Source organism: Anneissia japonica, unplaced genomic scaffold (genome assembly GCF_011630105.1).
Source record: "Anneissia japonica isolate Jap-2015-1 unplaced genomic scaffold, ASM1163010v1 scaffold2991_len510020_cov192, whole genome shotgun sequence".
NCBI classification, from domain to species: Eukaryota; Metazoa; Echinodermata; class Crinoidea; order Comatulida; family Comatulidae; genus Anneissia; species Anneissia japonica.
In genome coordinates, this window is record NW_022724693.1 from 373,258 (window position 1) to 400,854 (window position 27,597).

General features: G+C 35.9%; 1 protein-coding gene across 1 annotated transcript in view; it reads left to right on the plus strand.

The window, feature by feature from the left end:
* LOC117112529 (titin-like) overlaps positions 1-27,597 on the plus strand; it is a 138,608-nt gene that overhangs the window by 57,692 nt on the left and 53,319 nt on the right. The window contains exons 56-85 of the mRNA XM_033255611.1: positions 59-361; positions 853-1,152; positions 1,638-1,940; positions 2,157-2,456; positions 2,777-3,073; positions 3,592-3,894; positions 4,054-4,356; positions 4,708-5,010; positions 5,099-5,683; positions 5,886-6,182; positions 6,284-6,874; positions 7,049-7,342; positions 8,381-8,683; positions 8,967-9,269; positions 9,643-9,948; positions 10,125-10,427; positions 11,834-12,133; positions 12,231-12,533; positions 12,934-13,236; positions 13,369-13,959; positions 14,413-14,709; positions 15,790-16,092; positions 16,240-16,542; positions 16,667-16,963; positions 17,600-17,902; positions 21,182-21,484; positions 21,710-22,012; positions 22,903-23,202; positions 24,507-24,809; positions 25,355-25,654. Coding sequence (XP_033111502.1) covers positions 59-361; positions 853-1,152; positions 1,638-1,940; positions 2,157-2,456; positions 2,777-3,073; positions 3,592-3,894; positions 4,054-4,356; positions 4,708-5,010; positions 5,099-5,683; positions 5,886-6,182; positions 6,284-6,874; positions 7,049-7,342; positions 8,381-8,683; positions 8,967-9,269; positions 9,643-9,948; positions 10,125-10,427; positions 11,834-12,133; positions 12,231-12,533; positions 12,934-13,236; positions 13,369-13,959; positions 14,413-14,709; positions 15,790-16,092; positions 16,240-16,542; positions 16,667-16,963; positions 17,600-17,902; positions 21,182-21,484; positions 21,710-22,012; positions 22,903-23,202; positions 24,507-24,809; positions 25,355-25,654 — 9,903 coding nt within the window. The remainder of the gene's footprint in view (positions 1-58; positions 362-852; positions 1,153-1,637; positions 1,941-2,156; positions 2,457-2,776; positions 3,074-3,591; positions 3,895-4,053; positions 4,357-4,707; positions 5,011-5,098; positions 5,684-5,885; positions 6,183-6,283; positions 6,875-7,048; positions 7,343-8,380; positions 8,684-8,966; positions 9,270-9,642; positions 9,949-10,124; positions 10,428-11,833; positions 12,134-12,230; positions 12,534-12,933; positions 13,237-13,368; positions 13,960-14,412; positions 14,710-15,789; positions 16,093-16,239; positions 16,543-16,666; positions 16,964-17,599; positions 17,903-21,181; positions 21,485-21,709; positions 22,013-22,902; positions 23,203-24,506; positions 24,810-25,354; positions 25,655-27,597) is intronic.

Below are 27,597 nucleotides of genomic sequence, written 5' to 3' on the forward strand. Positions count from 1 at the left end.
AATACTTCATTTATGATATTTTTAAAACAAGTCTCAACTAAAATTTCTATTTTTTAAGATGTTCCGAGTCCACCATCACCTCCCAAAATAACCAATGTAACTGAAACATCAATGGTACTTGTATGGGAAAAAACTCCATCAGATGGTGGTTCACCAATCACAAACTACCACATCGAAATGAATCAAAAATCAAGCAAACGTTGGGTGAAGCTCGCAAAAGTTTCTGGCTCAGAGTTTGACTACAAGTTAACCAATCTGACCAAGGGTGAAGAATACAGTTTTCGAGTTGCCGCTGAAAATGGAGCGGGAGTTAGTCAGCATTCCGATGGATCGTCATATGTAAAGGCTAAATTACCATTCGGTAAAAACCTTATTTAAAAAAATACATCTTGTAAGAAAATAGTTATAGACAAATAAATGACTTATCAAAATCGATGTACGCCGAGCACTGTTGGCTCCAAAAAGTCTGACAGGGGTCAGAATTATGGGAATGCCTTTAGCCTCCATCAGGTTTACGAAAAATTCCTGGTTTGCGTATGGGGAGATTTTATCTTGGTTGGACCACAGTTGTGCTTTTAAAACACAATAGATTGACAACCACATTAACATTGTTTGAATCGGCAAAGTAACATTTTTTAGTCCTACGACCTCGTCGTAGTGTGGAATCAAACGGGGAATCCATGCATGTCGAACGAGAGGAATTGCCCCAAGATATATAATTAAAATTATTGCTACGTTCATTACACATGTACTCAAAATGTGTAGATTTACACCGCTTACAAAATATGTAAACCATTATTGTTTAAATGTAATTTTAATCAAACTTTTAATCAGTACATTGGTAATTCTCAGATCCACCAGATGCTCCTACGAACTTCGTGGTATCCGATATTTCACCGACTTTCATTGGATTAAAGTGGAAAGAACCAAAATCGGACGGTGGTTCACCAATTACAGGATATATAGTGGAGCGTCGGGATAAATTTAGTACCCGATGGGTGCCAGTTGGTAAACAATCAATAGTCGAGCGTACTATTGTCATCAGTGACGTCACAGAGAATAAGGAGTATGATTTCCGTGTTTCTGCTGTAAATATAGCTGGAGTTGGAACACCAAGCAACTTCATTCATGCACTTGCCAAGTATCCATTTGGTAAGATAATTTGCATAGTTCCCATTGCTATTTTCTCACACGAACATTCTATTTCGTTCTAAAAAAAGTAAACACAGTCCGTTTTAGCGAACCATACACGATAAGCCTAAGTAATGTGTGTCATTTTCTCAATAAATTGATGATTAAAATGTTATTGATTATAACGGTCCTTATATAGCATAGCTTTTGCAATATGCAATATGTTCACACCTTTCCTGTCCTTGGTTTTGTCATTTCTCTCTTCCCTTTTCACTTTTTTTCTCCCCTCATTTCTGTCTTGCTTTCGTTACTTCCTTTTAATTTTCCATATTATTCACACAATAATCAATTATCTGTCTTTCTCTAAATTTGTTAACCTAGTTTTTTTTTTATGATGTAAGATACTTCGACAAAAGTTTATGTTTACATTATTTTTACACCGTTCTGTCATTATTTAAAGCTTGTTTTAAATGAAATTGACATTTCTAACCTAACAACGTATGTAGATCCGCCAGATAAACCTGGAACACCAACTGTAACTGAGATCAGTACAAATTGTATTGCACTTGAGTGGACTGTACCACTCTTCGACGGAGGTAGCAATATTCAGGGTTATCATGTTGAAAAAAGAGAACAGTATGTATCGAGATGGGAACAGATTACTACCAACCCTATTTGTGTTACAAGTTTTACAGTAGACGCTCTTCAGGAAAGTCATTTTTATCAATTCCGAGTAAAAGCAGTGAATAAAGCGGGTGCCGGATTGCCTTCTGAAGCAACTTACAATATCCAGACAAAACCTATGTATGGTATGTTTACATGTCAAGAAGTGTGTTCAATCATATAAACCCCGTCTCTGTTTTTGTACTTTGTTTTGATTTTATGCCTACAAATATTACAAAAAGATAGTGTAGTTTCAAATATTATTTTAAAGACTATAGTTTCAATATCTCGATCCACTTGATATTTTTAACTGTTAAAACAATTTATAAACTGTACAAATTTAAGATTTATTGTCATCGTAGGTATTCCGGGTATACCGAGCGCACCGAACCTTGTCAAAGCTTCTAACACTTCTCTGACTGTCAACTGGATACCACCTTCTTCTGATGGTGGAAGTTCAATAACACATTATATAGTTGAACGAAAAGAGATGATGTCCACCAGATGGACCAGATTTACTCTACAGGCTAACAGAGAATGTGAATATACTGTTCTAGAATTAACCGGCGGATTAGAGTATGAATTTCGAATAATTGCTAAAAATATAGCCGGAATTGGAGAGCCTGGTCCTTCAGCGATATTTACTGCTACATCACCATATGGTTAGTAACCGTCTAGTCTGAGTTAAAAAATGTTGCTGATGCTGCAATGTACGGTTTTGTCATGTTGTCCAGTGTTCTGTAAAAGGAAATCAAGTATTCATTCGAATATCCGCTAAGTTTTTTATTTGATTTAATTAATTAATTAAATTGTGCTGTTTGTGTGGTTGGTGTTACTATTTCAGTCGTTTCTGTTTTTCTGGTCGGTTGTATGTGCATCATGTTCAATGTTCCGTACTAGCTTTAGTGGTGCTTTATTCCATCTAGCCAAATGTTATTTCTAATTCTAATTTCGTTCAAAATTTACTATTTCGTATGGCTAGAGCCCCCAAGTGCACCAGGTAAACCGGTTGTTTTTCGTGTTGAGAAGCATTCAGTTTCCATTTCGTGGACACCACCAAAGAGTGATGGCGGCAGCAATATCACATGTTTTGAGGTTGAACTAAGAGAAACCTTCGGATTTTGGACAAAAAATGGAATAGTTGCTGATAATAAAACTGAATATACGATTATTGGGTTAAAAGGTGGAAATGAGTATGAGTTCCGTGTATCAGCTAAGAATGTGGCCGGCGTTGGATCACCAAGCTTAGCGACAACTGTTAAGACAGTGCCTGAAATTGGTAAGGATTCGTCATGACAGTAACATGCAATGCAGTGCTTATCCGAAAAGACCCCATTGATTCCAATGTCTTTTCTTCGAGCAGTCTTTTTTTTAGATTACGTTCAGAGGAGAATACATCCCCAACAATACACCGTATATGTTAAATAATTTGTTTGCATCAATTGTTAATATAATATTAGAATATGCCAGTGAATTACATTTACAATAGTATTCAAAAGTATAATGGTGTCATAAGATTATAAATAAAAAGTTATAACTTAAGACAAATATAAGCACATTTATTTACCGTGTCGTTAGAATCTATTTTACAAACTTGTTGTAATTCAAACCGTTAGAATGTGCGCGGAATTTTATTACAGGTGGAAAAAAGGTGAATCCAAAACTTGCCACAGTCATGGCTTGTCAATTTTTGGAGGAGTCACAATTCTTTTATTTCCATTTTAACCAATACATTTAGAAATATTATAAATTACCGTATAGATTCAATTTTGAAATATGTGTATTTAAATAAAATAGGCGTACCGTCAGTGCCGAGTCGTCCAGACATTGATCTTGTTGATAGCACAAGTGTCAGCCTTAGCTGGAAACCACCCGAGTCTGATGGAGGTAGTCCGGTGACGAACTATATTATTGAAAGGAGTGACGCTGATCGAACACGATGGGTACCGGCCACTCGAAAGGCTATCAGTATTACTAAGTGTACCATTACTGATATGATAAAAGGAAACACATATCGCTTCCGAATCATTGCACAAAATGTAGCAGGCAACAGTGAGGCAAGCGATCCAACTGATTCTGTGTTGACAAAACCACCATATGGTATGTAACTTTTGGTATTTACAAAATATATAGTAGCACCCGGCTTTATAAGTTCGTATAAAAACAGTTTAAAAAGTGTATTATCTTTCAAAAACAAACTACATTCTTCCTTTCCTCTTATTTTTCATTTTCCTTCTTTTATATTATATCTACGTAAAGATGTTCCGAATGGTCTGTTTAAACCAGATGTATCAAATATTACTGAATCAACCATAAAGGTTGACTGGGTGCCACCGACGTCAGACGGAGGAAGTCCCGTAATCGGCTATATGATTGAAAAGAAAGGCAAGTACAGCACAGTGTGGTCAGCAATAAACACATCGCCTGTACAACATACAACTTTCACGGCGGACGGCCTCAAAGAAGGCCAGGAATACCAATTCCGTGTTCTTGCTCAAAATTTGGCTGGACTAAGCAAACCAAGTGAACCCTCAGAGGTTATCGTCGCTAAGTTACCGTTCGGTAAGTATTAAGGATACAAACAAGTTTTCTGGTTGTTGAGGTAAATATTGTGCCGATAAAAATAAACTATAAATAAATTATTTTATTATATTTTTGTTCGTTTTTGTTAGCTTTAATATATTCACATTTTCCAGCAGCAATTTACGACATACAAGATGACTACTGTATTAACTCATTTATAGGGCCACAATCAAATATCCTGATGTGGGCGAATAACCAGTGTAGTATGTGCACTATATTAAATGTGAACACAAGGAGTAAGAAAACAAGAATTACACATTTTTATGAACAAATGATTCAGTTGCTTATTTGTTTAAGTCTGCCATATACATTTGATGTTTTTTTTCGTAGATCCTCCTGGACCCCCTGGTAAACCTGATGTTACACCTATGTCATCAACATCAATGCATCTATCGTGGCAATGTCCGACATCAGATGGTGGCTCACCAATTAAAAGCTATTTAATCGAAGGCAAAGAAAGAAATATGTCTCGTTGGAATAGGCTTAATGACCACAGTGTGACTAAAACAGAATTTACTGTTACATCACTAAAGGAGAGGCGTGAATACCAGTTCCGTATTAGTGCTGAGAACAAAGCCGGGATTGGAAAGCCAGGCCCAGTCACTGAATTCATCATTACAAAATCGCCTTATGGTAAGTCGAAATTGTATTCCACTATCTTTAATTTTGTTGTCTTTATTATAATTATCAACCTACTCACAAATGTATATTGTTTTTCCAGATGTTCCTAGCGCACCTAATAATTTAACAATCAATAAGCTTGGGCCAACATCAGTAACATTAAACTGGGCAGTTCCAAACAATGATGGTGGTTCACCTATCATTGGTTACAACATCGACATGAAAGACGCTTCAACTTCATCCTGGTCGCGAGTAAATAAAAGCAGCATTACTGAAATCAAGTACACTGTGAAGAATTTGAAAGAGGGCGTAGCGTACAACTTCCAATGTTTTGCCATCAACAAAGAGGGTCAAAGTGAGCCAAGCATAATAGCAAATCTTGAGGTAACGCCACCGTCACCCCCTGGTAAACCGGAAGTGTCGGATATTAGTAATGTATGTGCTACAGTTACTTGGACAGTTCCGATATCAGACGGAGGCTGTCCTATTACAAATTATGTTGTGGAAAAGAGAGATACAACAAGAAACCGATGGATAAAAGTTTCAAAAACAGATGCTGTAAAATTCGTAGTTTCAGATCTCACTGAAGGAACCAAGTACGAATTCAGAGTGTTAGCCGAAAATGCATGTGGAAAAAGCAAGCCAAGTGACATATCTGATATTATCATTGCTAAGTTACCATTTGGTAAGAATATATGATACATAACAGTCGGGGTATTTCATAATTAACATTATTTAACTATATTTAACACTAGAATACAGTATAGGAAATTGTTTGATATGTATTTTAGGACAATAGTAACTCATACTCACCAACTTTTAATACCGTAATGTTTGATCAGTTTGTCATTATTTTAAAGTATATTTTCAATGTTATCCTTACAAAGATGTCCCTGATCCCCCGTCAAAACCTGAAGTTACAGATGTAAACAGCACAGAAATGACAGTGACGTGGAATCCTCCAACGAACGATGGTGGATCACCGATCACTGGTTATATACTTCAACACAAAGAATATTTTGCCACTCGCTGGTTAGAAGGAACGACAACTACTTCGACGACCAATCATTTCACTTCACTGAGAGAAGGAATGGATTATCATTTCCGAGTCATGGCTGTAAACGCAGCCGGAAAAAGTTTACCCAGCCCATTATCTGATTCGACAAAAGCAAAGTCACCATTCGGTAAGACTTTTTTTAATTTTCAGTTTGATACAAAAATTGAATATTTTGAAATCATTTATAAATAGGTTTCTAACACAAAGTATAATCATGTATTTTTTTAGACGCTCCTGGTGCACCTTTAAATCCTAAAATTACTAATTGTGAACCAACCTCGCTCACATTAACGTGGGAAGTGCCGATGACTGATGGAGGATCTACAATAACCGGCTACTATGTGGAGATAAAAGACGCCTTTAGCTCTAGGTGGACACGTGTGAATAAGGCAGCTGTGTCGGAAACAACTTATTCTGTTACCAAATTAGACGCTAGTCTCGAGTATGACTTCAGACTATGTGCAGAAAACAAAATTGGTATTGGCATTCCAAGTGATACATGTAAACGAACATTCTCAGTTCCTGACGAACCTGGTAAACCAGAGGTAATTGACTTCCTTGAAAATTCGGTGAATCTTCAATGGAAACCGGCATTTAATGACGGGGGAACTCAAGTAACTGGCTACACAATCGAAAAATGTGAATTGTCTAAACAAAGGTGGCTGAAGGTGAATAGGTCAACTGTAAAGGAACCGAAGTTCAACATTACCGATCTGTCTCATAACACTGCATATAAGTTCCGTGTAGCAGCAGTTAACAAAGTCGGCACTAGTGGATGGAGTGTCGAATCTGACGAAGTCGTTACTAAATTAGCTATCGGTAGGTATTGTATATAAAGGTCATGATAAAGAAGAAAACGTGTCAATACGTCACTATATCATGACTAAGATAAATTCTAAACAGATTATGGGTGAGGTTAATTCAAAGTGCACCCAATACATATGCCATTTTCTGTTTTAATATCGACTTTAATTCATTTTATATTTCCTTTAGATGTGCCAGATGCACCAAATGCGCCTAATGTCAGTGATGTTACCCGCACAAGTATTACAGTACAATGGAAACCTCCCGCAAATGACGGCGGAAGTGCTATAACTGGTTACGTATTACAAAAACGGGAACCTTTATCTAAATGGGTGGAAGTAGAGATGCCCATATTGCCGAAATGTGTTGTTGGTAGACTAAAGGAAAATGTAGAATATGAATTCCGCGTTGCCGCACAAAATAAAGCTGGTACTGGAAAATTTAGCCGATCCACAACTCCTATTAAGGCAAAAGACCCATACGGTAAGTTTTTGTTTCAGCAGTAGCCAGAAAAAATATTATAATAATCAGAAGCACATATGTTATTTCTACGCAAGGATAAGATTATTGATAAAGATATATGTGTATATTTTTTTTTAAATATAATTAACAATCGTTATTGGAGAACTTGATGTCGAGAAACGGAACATGAGTAGTAGAAATGCTATATGTGAGAAAGGCATAAGGCTAACCACAGTCATCAATATATCGCAAAATCAAATTCATGTTCTAACTGGCCTGTAAAAAAAAGGCGAAGGTGGGTTCTGTAGATTGGCTTGTATTAAAGTATTATTTTATTAGCTTTTCCCAGCAATACTGGGAAAAGCCATTGTTTTTGTTCTGATTTTTTTCCCTCTTTTCTTGCATATATTTTTCCTATCCTTTTGCACTGTTTTTTTTTTCTGGCCGTATTCTCTATATAAAGGTGCTTTTATACAAAGGATGCATTTTTTTAATAAGGATTTGATAAAAGATTAGTTCATATATTGCGCTTTGAGGTAGAAGAATTATTTTAGTAAAGATATGGTGAAAGCTTATTTTCAGCCAGGAAAACCAAGTGAAGAGGGCCAAAACCAATACAAGATGAAAGGGACTTTTCCGACCCATTTGCTAATATCGTAATGATGAAACTGATAAATTGGTGATAGTCCAAGATGTTTACGACAGAGATGTTAAGTTAAAGATGATAGTTTTATGCCTATGTTAACGAAGAGTATCTACTGTCTTTGATTTATTTTGGGTACAATGATAAAAACTTAAAAATCTTACTTGTACACTTGCTTGTGACATTCAACACAGAAATACTGGTTGCGTTATAATTTTCTGATGCATTCACCAAAGTCTAATTTTTGGATCAGAAAACCTACCGATCCCAAAACGGTACGATGTTTAAGAAGGAGGCGCTGTACGAATTTAGTAACCCATTCTCTAATTGTTACGAAAACTAAACTAAGGAACATTGACCCTTGTATTGTTTTCTTTCTATATATTATGTATATCATAATTTTAATATTTTTAAAGATGTTCCTGGGAGACCGGATCCACCTGGAATTGTAGACGTGAAACACTGTTCTGTGTCGTTAACTTGGAAGTCTCCAGTCTCGGATGGCGGAAGTAAAATCATCGGCTATATCTTGGAAAAAAAGGAATCGTACATGACATCCTGGACTAAAGCCCACGAGTCCCGAATCCAAGAAACTTCTTTCACAGTTACAGACTTAAAAGAAGAATCCTCTTATATATTCAGAGTTAGTGCAGAGAATACGGCAGGGATGGGTAAACCAAGTGATGCATCATCTAGTGTTCTAATCAAAAAGCCATATGGTAAGTCTTCTGATGACGAATTTAACATGAAATAAATACCCAGTACAAACATTGAAACTTCAAAAAAATATTACGTGTAAGAGAATTGTCACGTAAGGTGTGTTCTATCTAATTCAACCAGCGCAATTTTCCAATATGTATTTATTCCCTGCCAACAGATAAGATATCAAAAAGAGCGTATAAATGCTTTATGATTGTATCATTTATAAAGCTCAGCAATTCCATAATACCGATTAATACACACTTATGTACTTTACTATAATTAGTACATTTATAATTTCAGACGTTCCTGATGCTCCACATACACCATCTGTATTGGACATAACAGCTAAAAGCATGGAGGTATCATGGACGCCACCATTATCCGATGGTCAATCTCCAATCACGCAATATTTACTAGAAAAGAAGGATAAGCTAAGTTCACACTGGAAAAAGGTGTCAACTGTTGATGGTAAACAAACAAAACTAACTGTCACTGATCTCCACGAGGGAGATGCATATCAATTTCGTGTCAGTGCTAAAAATGCTGCTGGCTTTGGAAAGCCGAGTGAACCTTCGGAGCCGAAGATTGTCAAGCCTCCATACGGTATTTCTACTTCATATTAACAAAATCCATTTTACAGTATAATATTGATCACTACATGTATCACAAAATGTTTTTTTTATTGTACTGTATTTATCAATCAATCACTTATTAGACCTATAAATCGTCACTGCAATAGTGTTACTTATATTTTTGTAAATATCAAGTGTCATGTCTTATTTCAATTAAGACGTGTTTTATGTATTGACCATTGAATTATATGTGTATTATTGCTTTGGTTATAATATTCATAATGTAATAGGATCATTATGGAAAATAATGTAGTTGCATGTAATAAAGGAAAACTTTATGAAATTTAATTTGCCAGGCTTTGAAAAGCTACTGAGTTTCCTGCGCTCTTTAAATTATTTTACAGATGTACCAGGTGCCCCAGGAACACCAAATATCTCTAATATCTCAAAGTCAACAGTATCTCTCTCGTGGATAGCGCCTGAATTCGATGGTGGAAGTCCCATCACTAACTATATTGTTGAGAAAAAAGAATTCTTTTCAAGTCGCTGGACGAAGGTAAACCGCGAAGAAGTAATAAATACTACGTCATATACTGTGAAAGATTTAGGAGAGATGAGCCAGTACATGTTTAGAGTGTCTGCTTGTAATAAAGCTGGAAATGGTCCGGCTAGTGCAGAAACGTATTATGTTACCGTCAAGAATCCATACGGTAATTTTTATTTTCATTTACCCATGTTTTTTTATTCACTTAGTATTTATTCATACTAACCTCTTTGAAAACTTCTCTTACTGCGTTACTAATTTCATTTATAATAGCATAGTGGAATATCCTACAAAAGATGAATAAAGTGGTGGAGTAACGAATAGTATGTTCTCATCTTTCAGATCCACCAGGTGTGCCCTCAATGCCTAAATTTTCAGATGTCACCGATTCGTCAGTGTGTTTGTCGTGGCAGGCTCCTGAGGAGGACGGTGGAAGCCCTGTAATTGACTATGTGGTCGAAAAAAAGGAAAAATATTCAACAAAATGGACATCAGCTGTCCCAGAACCATTGACCAGTTCAAGTTGTAAAGTTGTTGGCTTGAAGGAGGGCCAGGACTACGAGTTTAGAATAAAAGCAAGGAACAAAGCTGGTCTTGGAAAACCATGTGAAATGCCTGCTGCAATAAAAGCTAAGCTACCATGTGGTAGGAATTTTGTTGCTGTTCTTTACAAATAACATTTTGAAAAGATGTAATGTAATCTACTGCTCAATTTCAGATTACATACGCCAGCCAACAACTAATAATAATGAATGCTTATTTTGGGAAAGTTAACAAATTTACTTTATTGATAAAAGCTATAGCAGTAACTTTGTTGATGATAATCATTTGTTTAAATTTTGCATTATAATAATTAAGACATAATTTGGATCAATACACCACCAAGATAAATCTAAACCTACCATTATCCGATTTAAAAAACCGCATGTATATATCTTATCTTTAGGTATGTATTAATTTTTATAATAATACATTACATTCTTAGACATTGGTGTTGAATTACTACGTTTAAAATAAACACATTGTAGTATGTCAAGTGAGACCATAGTAATACCACCTGACCTGTCGCTTACAAAGCCAAAATTATGCATGACCAAGAAGACAGCTAATACGTTTTTAGTTATGTGCGATCTGGTGCCATTAATCCGTTTTTAAGGCTGTCTCTTATACACATCTAGATGTGTATAAGAGACAGCTCTAATACGGTTTTATAAAATGACCAGACAAATTATATTTGTGACACAAATAATGATTCATGGAAGAGAGAAAAGTTCTCCAGAGCTGTCCAGAGACATGCTACTTAGGTGCATTTAAATAAATGTTAATTGTAATCCGTTAAAACAAATTAAATACGACTTAAAAGAGGCTAGAATACCAGAGCTTCCTAAGGATTCTTTCTGGGACTGTAGCATTTTAAATGACCACCCAAATTTGGAATGTCACCACATTTTAATAATGTCTTCATCGTTGACGTTCCTCTTTAAATGGTACTCATATCCACATCCTAATCCGGATCGTCACCAACATTTAATTATTTCTTTTTTGGAACATGACAAAGCATTCTAGAATATTTTTTTTAGATCGAGTGTTCATTCTTGAGATATTTATGTCTGGGACATTAGCATTTGGAATGACCCCTCCCCAGCAAAAAAATAATAAAAATAAAAAATAAAATAACAAAATTACATCCGAATCTGGATCGTCACCAACATTTAATTATGTCTTCCTTGTAACTTGGTTAACACTTCCAGAAACTTGGATACCGATCAGTAGGTCAGTTTTTATTATATCTAGTGTTGGGTGTTTTTTTTTTTTTTTTTTTTTTTTTTTTTTTATATATATATATTTTTTCCACTTCCACACTCTATCCAGGATCGTAACCAAAAAAAAAATGAATCTTCCATTTAATATAAAAAAAAATAATCTGTGAAAAACCAAGCACGTAGACCTAAAACTGTAGGCAGGATTTTGCTAAAACACACACACACACACAAAATCGAATAAAAATGTAACCGCCTTGCTGAGGCAACACAATGTGCTATCTTTGACAGATGTTCCCACAGAACCAGAAAGACCAGAAGTCTCAGAAATAGCTATATCATCCGTTGTGTTATCTTGGCTGCCACCCAAATCAGACGGCGGCAGTCCAATTACCAACTATGTCATTGAAAAGAAAGAGAAAACCGGAAGATGGCAGAAAGTAAAAAGAGGAACCAGTCTTGAACAAACGTTCAACATAGTAGATCTTATGGAGCAGCACGAGTACGAATTCAGAGTCAGTGCTGAGAACAAAGCAGGACTGGGGAAACCAAGTGAATCAACAAAGAGAATAATGACAAAACATCCATTTGGTAAGGATATATTTTAAAATAATGCACAAATAAAATACACTAATTACTTACTGTACATGGATAAGTTTTCTTTAATTTCGTGCAACATAAATTACAGATACACCGGGAATACCAAGTGCCCCTGATGTCAGCAATGTTACAAACACATCGGCAGTATTAAAATGGTCTCCTCCTAAATCAAACGGAGGATCTCCAGTTACGAACTACATCGTAGAACGGAATGAAAAGACCAGCACCCGATGGATTAAAGTAGGTTCGGACATGATTCAAGATACTACGTGTACAATGACTGATCTTATTGGAGGAGCAAGCTACCAATTCCGAGTTAAAGCAGCGAACAGGGCAGGAGTCGGACAACCGAGTTCACCAAGTGATACAATTACTGTCAAACCTCCATATGGTAAGACCTAGCTCTAATAACAGCAATGATGTTTTTGTCCGATGTGAACTGTTATCGTACTGGGTGCTCGGTACGATCCCAAATGCGCAAATCTCGCAAGTAATTGTAATAAAACCCAGGACCTCCCGATAACTAGTCTGATGTCTTAACCACTAGACCGCCGAGCTTGTGCTTGTGACTATTGTTGAATCCGATTTCACCCGAATCATTTGTGAGGTATTCCGTAAGTATTCGGGAACATATCGAGCATTCAGATAACACGTCAGGTAGGGCAAAAACACCATCCCTATTAAATATGATGTAAAAACGCCATTGAATATCTAACAATAAAACAAAACGTCGATCACACAATGTTTGTATACAAAGCACTAGTAACAGTATTTCATTCTAATTATTTCAGATCCTCCTGGTCCACCTATTAACGTATCCGTTTCGAAAATTGATTCCACGTTTGTCGAATTGTCCTGGAATTCCCCTCTACGTGATGGAGGTATTCCGATTACTGGTTACGTAATCGAAAAACGTGAAACTAAGGCAACTCGTTGGTCCAGAGTGAATTCATCACTTGTAAAAGACTTGTCATTCATTGTTGAGGGATTGATTAAGTTTAGTGTGTATGAGTTTAGGGTGGTGGCTGAAAACAAAGCTGGCTTAGGTGAACCAAGTGAACCTACAAGTCCAGTCAAGACAAAACCACCATTCGGTAGGCTCATTTTTATTTAAACAATATCACATGCTCTTTATTCCTCAATTTGTTAATAGTGCCTGATTAAATAAAATTTACACATTTTCAACACAATGACATGTGTATTGATTATCATCTTATATCTAACAGATGTACCTGATATGCCAGGTGAGCCTATCATAGAAAATGTGAAACCAACTTCAGTGAAACTCTCATGGTCTGCGCCTCAAACGGACGGTGGATCGACGGTTGAAGGCTATATGGTACAAAAGAAGGATAAATTTAGCACAAGATGGTCTCCTGTAAATACAATTCCTATCACAGACACATCCTATAACATTACTGGACTACATGAAGGAACAGAGTGTGATTTCCGCGTTGTTGCTAAAAACAAAGCTGGCCTCGGCGAACCGAGTTTAAAAGTAGCACTAACTGTAAAACCACCAGGTGCTCCAGGTGTGCCAGAGGTTAGCAAGGTAACCGCAACGACAGCAATGTTAACGTGGGTACCACCTAAAGTTGATGGAGGCAGCAGGGTGACATATTACACTGTTGAAAAGAAAGAAGTCAATAAGAAAACATGGTCAAAAGCTAATATGTATTCAGTTAGAGATACAAACTACAACGTGACTGACCTCAACACCAACAGCAAATATGAATTCCGGGTGGCGGCAGAGAATAAGGCCGGAATGGGAGAGTTCAGTAAGCCTTCCAGTATGGTCCTTATAAAATCTCCATTTGGTAAGTAAAACATACTACATTGGTTATTATACCTTGGCCCACTAAAGAGCATCTACATTGAAATGCATATTTTGATTTAGCAGTCATTTATTTAGGCCTACACAGTCCTCACTAATCTAGTTAACAACACATTTATCCTAATATTGCACTCTGATGTATGCACTCTTTTCCCTATAACATTTAATTCATTTTTAAATAATGACATCGATTTAATTGAGTTAGCAATAATGAATGAATCATTTTGCATTTTACTACACATGATATAGTTTTAACATATTCATATAGTGTGTGTCTCAGTTATTATACAACACTTGAATAGTACGGTATATTTACAACTTGCTTGTTGCTTTCATTGTTTTATATCATGAGTTTGAAAATGCATAATTTTGTATTTTATTTTACACATTTTTAAACGTAATTAGCAAGTAAATATTTCGAACAATTAATATATAGATCTCCCTTGCGCACCGAAAACTCCAGAAATTCACGAAATTACAAAGGATATGATGAAAATTAAATGGGCAGAGCCAGACTCTACAGGTGGCTCTAAAATTACAGCATACATCGTTGAAATGAGAGAAATTAGACGCTCTGAGTGGACTTTTGTCGCTAGGACTAGGCGCTTGACGTATATTGTGAAAGATCTTGAAGAAGGATCTGTGTATGAATTCAGAATCAGTGCTGAAAACGAGGCTGGTGTAGGAGTTGCCAGCCATCCGAGCCCGGCAACTATGGCCAAGGACTCTCATGGTAGGACCAGAAAATTCGTCGATTGCAATGTGTGTTATTGGTGTTTCTATGGAAGTCAAATGTATCAATATTGTCGCATATAATTGTTTTAGTGATAATCTAAATCCTAATCTCTTTAAATAGTTTTAAACAAAACTTTACTTTTGCATCTATGCAGTAGTTTATTTTTATGGAAGTGCTAGTACTACAACTACTACTGATAATAATGATGTTCATGATCATGATGCTGATAATGTCTTGAATGTATAAGCAGTGGCGTAGGTATGGGCAGTGCAGTCAGTGCAATAGTTAAAGTAATAGGTCTAAAAATAATAGACCTATATATAATAATAAAATAATTCCAAAATGAATATTTAAGATAAAAAAAAAAAAAAAAACTAGCAGCGGACAATAAATTTACGTGCCACCAATTTTCTTGACTATTTCTTTAAGCCAGCTGCTGAGACCGCATAGGCACCTTATTGAAAAAATGTAGAAGTTTCTGATTATCTTTGCTGTGCACTTCGCTTGTGTTCCTAGACAAGACACTTGAACTGCGTTTGTCTTTCTCCACCCAGGAGTGTAAATGGGGAGTAATAAAGGCGGCGTCGAAAGGAATTGGCCACCCTACCACACAATACCGAGGCTTAGTACGATGGGCAAACAACTCATTCCCCTACGTTAAATAATGTGGGACTACCTTTACCTAGGCCAATATTGGGGCGGATGCAGAGGGTGTAGACGGTGCCATCGCACCCCCTGAATTGTATTTTAAAATAATTTGTGTATTGAATTGTTAATAAATTATTTTTATTATTATGAACATAGTGATTTTATAAAGTATGAGAGTTTGAGAGTGCAACTTATAAAAAATACTGAAACCTATTTGTCAAAATATGATACTGTATATGAAATTGACCTAGCGTACAACAAGACTCATTTTGTCATGACACCTCACATATTGCACATTCCCCTGTCCGAATTACACATGATATAGAACCAAGTATAATTTTAATTGCTCAAATAAATTGCTTTTAAAAGTTCATTTGAGTTGTCTGTGTTAGAAAACACGTTATTAGATCTATTCTGTTATAATTTTAGATAAACCTGATGCTCCTTCACAACCAGTAATATCTGACGTGCATCAACACTCAGTGACGATCAAGTGGAGCGAACCCATATCAGACGGTGGTAGCCCTATTACCGGCTACGTTGTTGAGCGATGTGAGGCCTACAGTAACCAATGGACTGTTACCCATTCGGGAAAAATACTACATACTAGTTACATAGTTACTGACCTCAAAGAAGGATCAGAATATACATTCCGGGTAATGGCAGAAAACAAAGCTGGTCTGAGTGACCCTAGCACTGTATCATCCCCGGTTGTACCGAGACGACCATACAGTAAGGCGTCTTTGAATCTCAGCTTCCTAATTAAGCCACACTGTCTCTTATACACATCTAGATGTGTATAAGAGACAGATATATATATATATATCCCGATTTCTTCAATATTCTTTTAAACAATTATTCTAAACATATTTTCTCCAGACGTACCTTCTGCCCCAGGAGCTCCGCTTGTATCAAATATTTCTTCAACATCCGCCGTTATCAGCTGGACACCTCCTCTGACAGACGGGGGGTCTCCTCTGACGGCCTACATTTTGGAAAGAAAGGAAGAATTCGCACGGAGGTGGAGAGAGTCTGTTACACTTTCACCCAGTGATCTGTGTTATACAGTAAAGGATTTGAAGCATGGTAACACATACGAATTCCGTGTAGTGGCTGAAAATAAAGCCGGAGTGAGTGCCCCAAGTAGTGCAACCAGTTCCTTCGTAGCAAAGCCTCTTTTCTGTAAGTTATGAAGTACCGGTATCGTTTAATTTAAAAAGTATTTTATTCTCTGTACCCAAACACAAATTCTCCTGTATATAAACAAAACATACCCTACACGTTTCATACATTTTTTTTAATTCAGCTGCTCCAAGTGCACCAAGCGCTCCATCTGTTCATGATATCACAGGCCAGTCAGCGACGTTGAAATGGCAAACGCCAACAGATGATGGTGGCAGCAAAATTGTTTCATACGTAATTGAAATGAAAGAACCATTTGCGCTAAGATGGCGACGAATCGGTCACACGTTAGACACTAAATACAACGTTATAGGACTAACCCAAGGTGATAAATATGAATTCAGAATTATTGCTGAAAACAAAGTCGGGCTTGGAAGTCCAAGTAACCCATCTGAACCAATCGAGGCTAGACCACCAGGGAGTAAGTAGCCTACATTACTCTATTTAATGTTCAATCACAATTGGTTAAATATACATAAATTATGGAATACATTAAAAATTAGCGACTATATATAAAAATATTGAAAATAATAATACATAAAAATAATAAAAAAGAAATATTCTATTTTAAAGCAGTATAAATATACAACAAAATGTACACTAAATCAGAATTTCAATTTTAAATTTAAGCACTTGATTTATTTTATGTATTAAACAAATTGATAGAGGACTTTTCTTTAGATGTATTGATTAATGTATCGTTTGAGGACAATCGCAGAAAATAGACAAACATGGAGAAATATTTTATAAAAAACATTTTATATACATCGATTGAATGTTAATTTATATATTTTTGCTTACTTCGCTTAATTTTTTGATTTTGAGTTTATGTGACAGTTGGTAATAATAATAATATATACTGCATTAAAAATTTTTATTTCCAAAATTGCTTCATAATTAAACTAATCAGATTTTCATTGAAAAATAGAGCTAAAAGTTACTAGGAAATTTTATTTGGCCATAAATATTGTGTGTTGGATGTGTAGATAACCAATAGTGCCTTTGTTCAGATTAATGTGTATGTAATGATAATATTTATATTATCTACTATTTCCAGACGTTCCTGGAACACCAGGCCAACCAACAATTTCAGAAATACAGGAGAGATCCTTGGTAGTTAATTGGACACCTCCAGATACAGACGGTGGAAGTGAAATAACCACATATATCGTAGAGGCAAAAGAACAGTTTTCACCATTATGGAAACGAGTAAATGCCATGAACACCAAGGAAACTACTTTCAAAGTTACATCTTTACGAATTAATGTTATCTACGAATTTAGAGTTTCTGCTTGCAATGAAAGAGGTGTTGGGAGCCCAAGTCAGTCATCTCAACAAGTTAAATGCAAGGCACCATATGGTAAGTGTTTAAATGTTTATGGCAAGTGCTCATGTTTTATACATGCCAATGTATATGTTAGTGCAGGGCCACAGCAGGGCCCCTATAGTTATAAATATTGCAGCTGCAGTCGACTCGCCTATGATTCCAGTGGTAGAACAACTCTTCACGGATAATAGTTTAGTCAATCTGTGGATTTACCCAGAATTAATTGCAAAAAAAAAATTAATAATAATAACAATAATCCCTTCGTGTCTGTGCTACCCGGTAATCCGGTAGCAGCAATTCTCGTCGCCCACCACAGGGGCTGTCTGTACCAGAACACCAGGGTATCCCCTACTCGTCCCGAATGACGTACTGGGTTCTTTATAGTGCACACGAGCCTTATTGTCCTTATCCGAGAAAAAAAAAACTACTAAACTCATAGGCCTACATTGACAGAAATAAAGCTTGGAATACCAGGCTGTAACGGTTTTATATCACGGATCAAATAGCCCTCATGGACCGTTATGGTGTCTGAGCTCAACAGCAGAGTTAGTATTATTTTGGTGAGGCATGCATTTGAACGCTGTGATAACGCGGAAAAGGAGACTACCATTTATAATAGGGAAGATTTATGGATTTGAAATGGGAAATTTACTGAGAAAAAAAATACGAGAATCCTTTAAATATCAGAGACTCCAACCAACATTTATTGACAGTACACGTTTCAACGCTCGCTGGGATTTGCTAGAGACGACTCATACTGCCTTCACTCTTTTTGGATCTGGTAGTTGATTATTCATGTCATTTAAATATAATGTTCCTCGTGACTAGTGTATTTAGTCTTTACCCGAAAAATGGTTCAAAATAACACAGATGCCAGTCAATTCAGTTGAATTAAACCAGACGTTTGTAACACACAATATTAACGCGAAGTTGTGCACACTGCCCTGCATTGTCTGTTTGTTGGTTGACAAACCATGTTTGATAAATAATTATATTATATATATTATATTATTATATAATATTATTATAACATTATATTATATAAACAGATACTATGGACCTAATATAGAACCTGAAACCAATATCGAATACAATAATCTGTGTTGGTAATTTCATCTTTGTATCTCGTATTTTAATATATTCTTTTTTCATCGCAATTTCATTAAACTAGGCCCTACATTAACATAGACCTATCCGATTAAAATTAAAATCCTTTGTATACATGCCAAAAAGACAATTCTCTCTGGCTTAATTGTAAGTTTAAAAGAAAATCTCCAACCAAAAACTTGCCGCATTAAGCAAATTGGTTTACAAGGAGATCATAAATAAATAATAAAAATAAAAAAGTTAAAAAAAATCATTCCATACCAATTTGGACATTTAATTTGATTTCAATATTGCTAACACAGCATAAAATGTCGTTTATATCTTGTGTTCACCAATATATTATGACCCAGAACAACGTTATTTTTTCTACAGGTAATAATAATGTTCCTGTGTTCCTGTTAACCGAACGTATTTGATTAAATGATATTTCAAAGTGATTTTGTTGTTAGGCCTATAGTAAAAACATATTATATGACTATGACAATATCGAATTTTAAATAATACAACACGGCTAACATGAACCCAAATTATAGAATTTAGGCCTACATTACCAACAAATAATCTACTGTATTTGTATTCCCAACACAAATGCTTTTATAGGCCTACACCTCAACGATGAGGCGAAATAAACCGTTAAACTCATTATCTATCCTTATAATGTAACGATGATCCCTGAATAGATTTTTTAGGACGTTTTGACGTTTAGTATTTTTATATGTATATTTCTAGAACAGGTTCCGCAAAAAATATTTCTTTTGCAATTAGTTTGGACAGGGAACAGTGAAATTACACTGGAATTTCACTGTTCCCTGGTGTTGGATGCAATGTTCCTATAACGCCACATTTCGCGAGAAATGTGAAATGAGAAAGCAATCGAAAAACAAATTCTCATGTCGGTTATGTATAAAGATTTATCGGAATACAGGCCCGTACGCAGGAGAGTGCGACGGGTGCGTACGCACTCCCCCCTCCCAATTAACAAAGGTTCCACATTTTCTAGGGTAGAAAATTCAAAACTCACAATTAAAAGAAATCATCCAACAAACCTCCTTGACCAATCAATGCAACTTCTAACTAGTACCACTCTAATTCTTCGTACAAGCAACGACTTTTAACTGTATTTATATATAAGCTTGTTGAGGAATTGGATTGTTTCCACCGCCGCTTACGTTTCAATGATTCACCGTTCAAAAATCATCTTTATTCTCTATTGGGACTCATCTTAATACAGCAGGCGCAGATTTAGACCTTCGCACCGTTCGCCGTTGCGAATGTGGGAGCAAGAAATATATAGTACACAAAGAAACGTCAAAAACAATACAGACAGATCATTGGTTGTGTAGACATATATTAGATTATTGTGCGATTGCCAATGAAATCCTCTAGCCAATGTCCCAGTTCCCTTTTTGAAAGTGAAAAAAAAATTAAAGAAAGAAAAGGAAATAAATTATCGCCTAAAACGCCTCAAAGGTTACTTGTGGGCGTCTTAAAAGCAAACATTTCGCGGGGGCGTGTCCCCGGACCCTAGAGTGGTGTTACCTCGATCGGCTCCCCCCCCCCTTTCAGGCCCCTTTTCAGACATCTGGATGCGCCCCTGCCTAACGTATCTGTGCTTGTAGACTGTGCTGCACTATAATTCCCAGTGGTGTTGCCCCTCTCCTTCCCTAAATTTATCAAAATTATTTAAAAATAGAAAAGAAATTATATTCAAATTTAAGTCTGAGAGTGCCATCTCCGGCCATCTAGAGGTGCCATAATCATAAATTTTCTTACTTCAGTTCTTGCTATATAAATCCTATTCAATAAATAAATAAATAAAATTAATGTTCACATCATTCCACAGCGACAGTGGCTGAAATTAATCATAGCATCCGGGTATCTCTTCCGAGAGACGTGATGGGTTCCGTTTAGTTTTACAATGCAGATATGTACATGTGGATATGAACCTTTTGGTTTTATCCGAGAAGACTTGGATCTACCTACCGAACCCTGAGCCGATTTTAATGTTGTAATTATCGGATCCCGTGCCTTACCCTGCACAGCTACTCCACTCGAACTGATCCTTAGGGGAAACAGACGTTACTTTGAAACTTTTGTATAGCTCAATCTCTAACTATATGACATTAATGGTTCTGCCCATCAGTCTGTTCTATTTTTACCTGCTCTATTTAAATATTTTATGAAATGTTACTCTTCTTCATATAGATGTCCCAGGATCACCAGATGCACCAGAAATATCAGACATTACAGACACATCGATGCAATTAACGTGGAATCCACCAGAATCAGATGGAAATTCAGCAATCACTGGGTACTTCGTTGAAAAATTTGATACAAGGAAGGCAAGATGGACAACAGTAAATACAAACCCGATCATGACAACAGATTTTAAGGTAGACAATCTACTCCCGGGTTCACAATATCAATTCAGAGTTGCAGCACAGAATACTGCTGGTCTTGGTAAATATGGAAAGTCTTCTGAACCAATGTTTGCCAAACTACCATACAGTAAGTACGGTATATTATTGCCTTTAATATCCAAGAGATTAAAATTTAATATTTTATTGTTACAAAAGCCAACATGATCTAATATCCTCTAAATGCTAATGAATATTTTGGAAATTCAAACAAACATTCCTTACATGATTGACAGTAGGTAATTTTGGGTGGAGGACATTAACCTTGATTGATGCATTGGTTTTATAGTTAATTTCCCTTTCTACGTTTTTTCAGATGTACCATCAGCTCCCGGAAAACCTGCAGTAATTGATGTTACAGCAACTAGTATTACTATAAATTGGTCAGCTCCAAAATCTGACGGCGGAAGCCCGATAATAAACTACGTAATTGAAAGGAAGGAAACTAAAGCTACACATTGGGTGAGAGCTACCCGTAGCATGTGGACTGATACTACATTTTGTGCAAGTGATCTAGTAGAAAACTTTGAATATGAGTTCCGTTTGGCGGCTGAAAATAAGGCAGGAATAGGACCATATAGCAAGAATTGTGATCTTCAAGTTGCCAAGTCACCATATGGTAATAAAAACTTTTTAAAAAACAAGTATATTTTATTTAATCATTACATTGATTGTTTATGTCTGTGTATTTGCTGAGGCATCTTTTAAGTAAATACTTATTTAAGTAAAGCCGGCCACTCACTGCTTCGTAGGACGGTCATAGGACCGTCGCACGACGAATCCAACTCCACTCTCTGTGAGTGCTAGACGACGTGACGCCGTCTGCTGATTGTCCGTCGCAGTTTGAAGATATCGTCATTAAAAACGATCCCTTCGGGCGCAGTAGCTACCCGGCTTTAGGTGTAGCCAAGGTGATCTCCCTGTAGAGAAAGGGCCACAAATTAGGGAACACCGTCTTTCAGAAGAGAAATTCAATCCTTTTGTCTCATGAATACATCTTAAAAGCAATATACTCTTTGTATATTGCCCAGTTTGCCAGTATGGCTGGCCTTGCACTGTCGCTGCTGAAGGTCTCCAGGAGGACAGCCAATTTTTTTATATTTTCTCACATAGGAACAACGACTTTACTTTAAATCATTTATTACTATTAATTTTAATATTATTAATATTTATTATTTTAATTGTCATTATGACAGCCATTATCATTATCACAATGACTATCATTACCATTACCAGTACCATTGGCATTGCCATTATCACTATTATGTTTGCTTGTAGGCCTATAGCCCCACCTTTATACAATATTATAAATTAAAAATAAAAGGAAGAAGGCTCGAAAACTTCAAGGAATATTGTCCGGCCCTGACCTGGATGTTCCAGGCACTTTTGTCCTAAAAAAAAAAAACGTTAATTGAAAGCCGATTATTTAAGCCGAACATTGGTAACATGTATTTATTTATGACCTTAATGATTATGAAATATGGCTGATATCGCTTGCTTTTATCACAGATGTTCCTGATTCACCAATGTCACTAGTTGCATCAGACATCACTGGCCAATCTCTTACCTTATCGTGGAAGTGCCCTCAGTCAGATGGTGGTAGCGCTATTTTGGGTTATTTTGTTGAGAAGAAGGATATACAGAGTACACAGTGGAGCAGTGTTAATAGAAATATACAAAAAGAGTGTTCAATCAAAGTAGATGATTTGAGAGAAGGACACACATATGAGTTCAGAGTTGCTGCCGAAAACAAAGCTGGTCGTGGAAGATTCTGCAGTTCTGATTGTATCAAAGCCAAACCTCCTTACAGTTAGTGACATATATTCAGCATTTTAAAATATAGATAGTGAGAATTTAAAAATAGATATTGTAAACGAATTACCAATTGACAACATTGTTATTTACATTTGTCTTTGTTCATTAACCAAATAGGACGCAATGTAAACATTTAAGTCATGATGAACGTACAAGGGGCAATCAAATGCTAGCCCTACAAAACACTTCGGTCATCTAACCTTTAAACAGTGAAAAGCCCAAATTCTTTCCATGAAATTGATGCCCTTACCGTTACTTAAAGGAGAGAGGAGTCCAAACTTTAAATTCTTGTAAATAATAAAAATTAAGTCTCATAAAGAATTCAAGAAAATTGATGAAAAGAGATCATTAAATTGTCCTTAGTCGCAAAGTAATATGAATATCTATGTCATATTAGAGTATATATTTATTTTTTAAAGCTTTAAAAAATAAAATACATATGAAAAAGATAATGTACAACAGTAACAAATGGACAAATATATTCATATTCATAATTATAAGAAAAACACACAAAACACAATCAAAGTGCATTTCTTATCCAAAGATATTAGGCAGTCTTTTCTTTTATTTTATATTTTATAGCATCATAAGTTTCCTTAAACTCTACATAATATTGTAAACGAATTACCAATTGACAACATTGTTATTTACATTTGTCTTTGTTCATTAACCAAATAGGACGCAATGTAAACATTTAAGTCATGATGAACGTACAAGGGGCAATCAAATGCTAGCCCTACAAAACACTTGATTATGTGTCAATAGATATATATAGCATACACATGAGTATCTAACTCAGTCGTTTTTAGTTAAAGAGAAATAATTACTTTCTTGGTTTCTGTTGCTTCGGTATCTTCACGATGCCTTTCTCATCCTTCTTGAAGCGACGGTAAACCCGTTGTCTGTTTACCAGCGGAAGTGGTACAGTAATGTAATAAAAGACACGGTGTATCGGCTGCAAGTGAAGTTACATGCACATGTTTTGTACGGGAAAAAAATCGCGTATCGGCGAGTGTTCGTAGTCCTTCTTACGGTTCAATGGCGATGATTTCACTTTATTTTCAATTGCTTTGATTTTCCCTTTTAAATGAATTTGATTCTTTAAATAGTATTTTGATTTTGTCCCAACTATTATTATGACCAGTATTTATTTTGCCAAGTTCAATAACTGCTGAAATTATTTTCACTCTGTGATTTTTAATCAAAAGAAGCAATAGAAATTAAAGTGAAATTACTGTTACTGAACAATAGCCTGTTGAAGTGACCTCGAAATAAATATTAAATCTGTTAAATTTCAGATGTACCAGATAAACCAAACACTCCTACAACAATCAATATAGACAGTACGTCCTTGATAGTAAATTGGCAATCACCGAAGTCAGACGGTGGGTCTCCAATTGTTGGATACATCGTTGAACAGAAGGATCGATATAGTACCAGATGGGCCAGGCTGAATGCAGACCCTGTCAAAAATACTACTTTTAGTGTAACAGGATTGCAGAACATGGGTGAATATCAGTACAGGGTCCTTGCAGTCAATAAAGCCGGTGAAAGTGTTCCAAGTAATGCAACGAATATAGTCATTGCTAAACCACCTTATGGTAATACTATATTGCCTTATTTTTGTATCTAACACTATATATAATACAAAGAATTAGTATGCAATTTGCCACAATTAACAAAGAAAATCAGAATCTATGAGATCTTTATCAAGTTATTATCATAATTATCAAGTTATTATTATAATAATCATGGGCTTTGCTGGAACGTTTATCTTTACGTCAGTAAATCTATTCAAAAGTTTGAAACTTAAAATGGGTAATGATGTTAATAGTGATCGTTATGTGGACTGGACATGGTAAACTCAATTATCAGTGCATATACTCTACTGTAAAATGATACACCTATATTCTGCATAATCTATGAAATGTACGTAATGGTGATAATATTACTTTCAAGTATCTATATTCCATGGTAGCGAATAATTACAGGAAATTAAAAAGAGTGAAGATTTTGCATGATTGTGGTGGTGGGTGGGGGGGGGGGGGGGGGGGGGGGGGGGGTGACTGGACCTGCCCCAATATAACTGCCTATGCCATTACAAAGTGTTCATCTTCATAAGTGTTTATATTGCTACCGTTCTTAGATGTTCCGGGCATCCCAGGAGTACCAAATGTTACACAAATAAAAGAGAATCTCATCAGTATCAAATGGGGACCAGCTGATGATGGCGGGAGCAAACTTCTAGGTTATTTTGTGGAAAAACGTGAAATGTTCGGTACACGATGGTTACGGGTTAATCGGGAGCCTGTCCTTGAGACAGAATACTGCGTTACCGGATTAATGGAAGAGTCTGAATATGAATTTAGAGTAGTCGCTACCAATAAAGCAGGAGAAGGCAAACCAAGTTCACCTAGTACAGTTGTCAAGACTACATCTTCATACTGTGAGTTTTAGTTATGTATAATGAATAGTCAATCGATTTATAAGCAATACATATTTATTATATTATATATATTTATTACATATTTAATTACTGGGTGCCTTTCTAAAGAACACAAGCGAAATGCATGGCGAAGAATTAATCTAATGTGGTGATTTATATAGCGAATTTTTTTTTACCGATACGAAGCGCTGTAAGTTTTTTCTCTGGTCATTGGTCCACATGCTTAAGTGTTGCTGCCACATTGGCGCAGGAGCAGGCAACCCCACCAGGTACCGCGAAATGCAGAGCGAGGGATTGAAACTCCGACTTCGAGGTTGGGAAACCAAATCTTTTCTGCTGTATCAAACCGCTTCCATTATGTCTAGGCCCTATTCTGCCCTGTCATGAAAAGAAACCAATCAACTAACACTTTTTTCAAAATGCGCTTTTTTAGCTTTTTGCCTTTTGGGGACATAATACACCTTGTGATGTATTCAGATTTTTGAAATTATAACAAACAATATGAAATTTTAAAATTAAAATACCACTCAACTGCAAGTCTGTATTGTTTTTGTCAGCAAAGACACACTTAACTGCAAATGTCATGAAAGACTAAACTCAAATGGCATTTAACACCTATTATGTAATAGCTTGTCATGAGAAACCCACTAAACTACATGGTGCTGTATACTGTTTATCATGACAAAGATTATTATCCAATGTAAATAACTACAGTAACATTATTTTACAATGTAATCATTATAAACAATCTCTTTATTGGTGCACAATATTGCTCTTAAGGAAACAGTACGGTATCTTATACTTTTAACATTTGTTGGCATTAGTCTTACTACTAGCAAAATTTGGCTATTATCTTTTTCTGGTAGGGGACCATTATTATGGAACCAGCTCCCAATATTTATTAAGGAGGCAAAGTTCTTGACTAAATATAAGGATTGCCTAAAAAAGGATCTTTTACTATTTAATTTGTCTTTTTTTTAATTTATTTCATTTAAGTGTAGTGTAGCGCTGGTGATGACAACCTTCTGCGTTATCTGCAACATCTTTTTTATGTTCTGTTAATCTGGTTTTAAATGGTCTGTCCGTTTGTCCAATGTAGACTTAACAACATCCAATTTTGTAGATGGCACAACATTTTCCTTTATCACCAATCTTTTCTTTGGATGTAGGCCCTCTAGATGTTGTAGAAGTTTGTTAATGGGTTCGAAGGAGGCGTCGATGTTGTGAGCTTTGAGTGAATGCCTTGTCTTATAAGAAAAACCTTTCAGATATTATGGTACACTTATAGAACTACATTTCATTTATTTATTTCACTTGTTTCTAAACTAGAACAAACGCGGGAACCAAGGAGGCCAAACCCTGTTGTTTGTTCTGATGTTCTGATGTTGTTTGACCTGTTTTATGATGTTATCAACAGTGCAATTATAGTAACTTGTTGTAATTAGTCTACTTGTTGCTTAAGTTGGTCGGAAACAATATAGTGACATCTGTCAGCCAAGGAACGCACTGCACTAGTTTTGTGTTGAAGGGGGTTGTTAGACCTGTTCAGATACTGGTTGGTGTAGGTAGGGTTTCTGTAAACTGTAGTCAGTCGTTATCTTGTATGGTGATGTTGGTGTCCAGGAAGGCTGTGGGGTTGTGCTGGGAAAGTTGTTCCAATGCGAATCTTACGTTTTTTTCGAGTGGGTCGATGTAGATGGATATTGAGTTGATAAGATGCGCCAACATAACGTTTTCAATTGCCTGGCATTGTTATTGTTATTATCTTTATCAATAATATTGACTGGTTTGATTAATAATGTTGACTTTTGTATAAGGTGTATACACCAATGCCAATTTATCTTCTTTTATGTGCTCCTTTTCAATTTACATTATATATTTTTAAGAGGAATATCCAATCAAAATGTTCATTGAATACTATGAATAATATTGATATTAATATT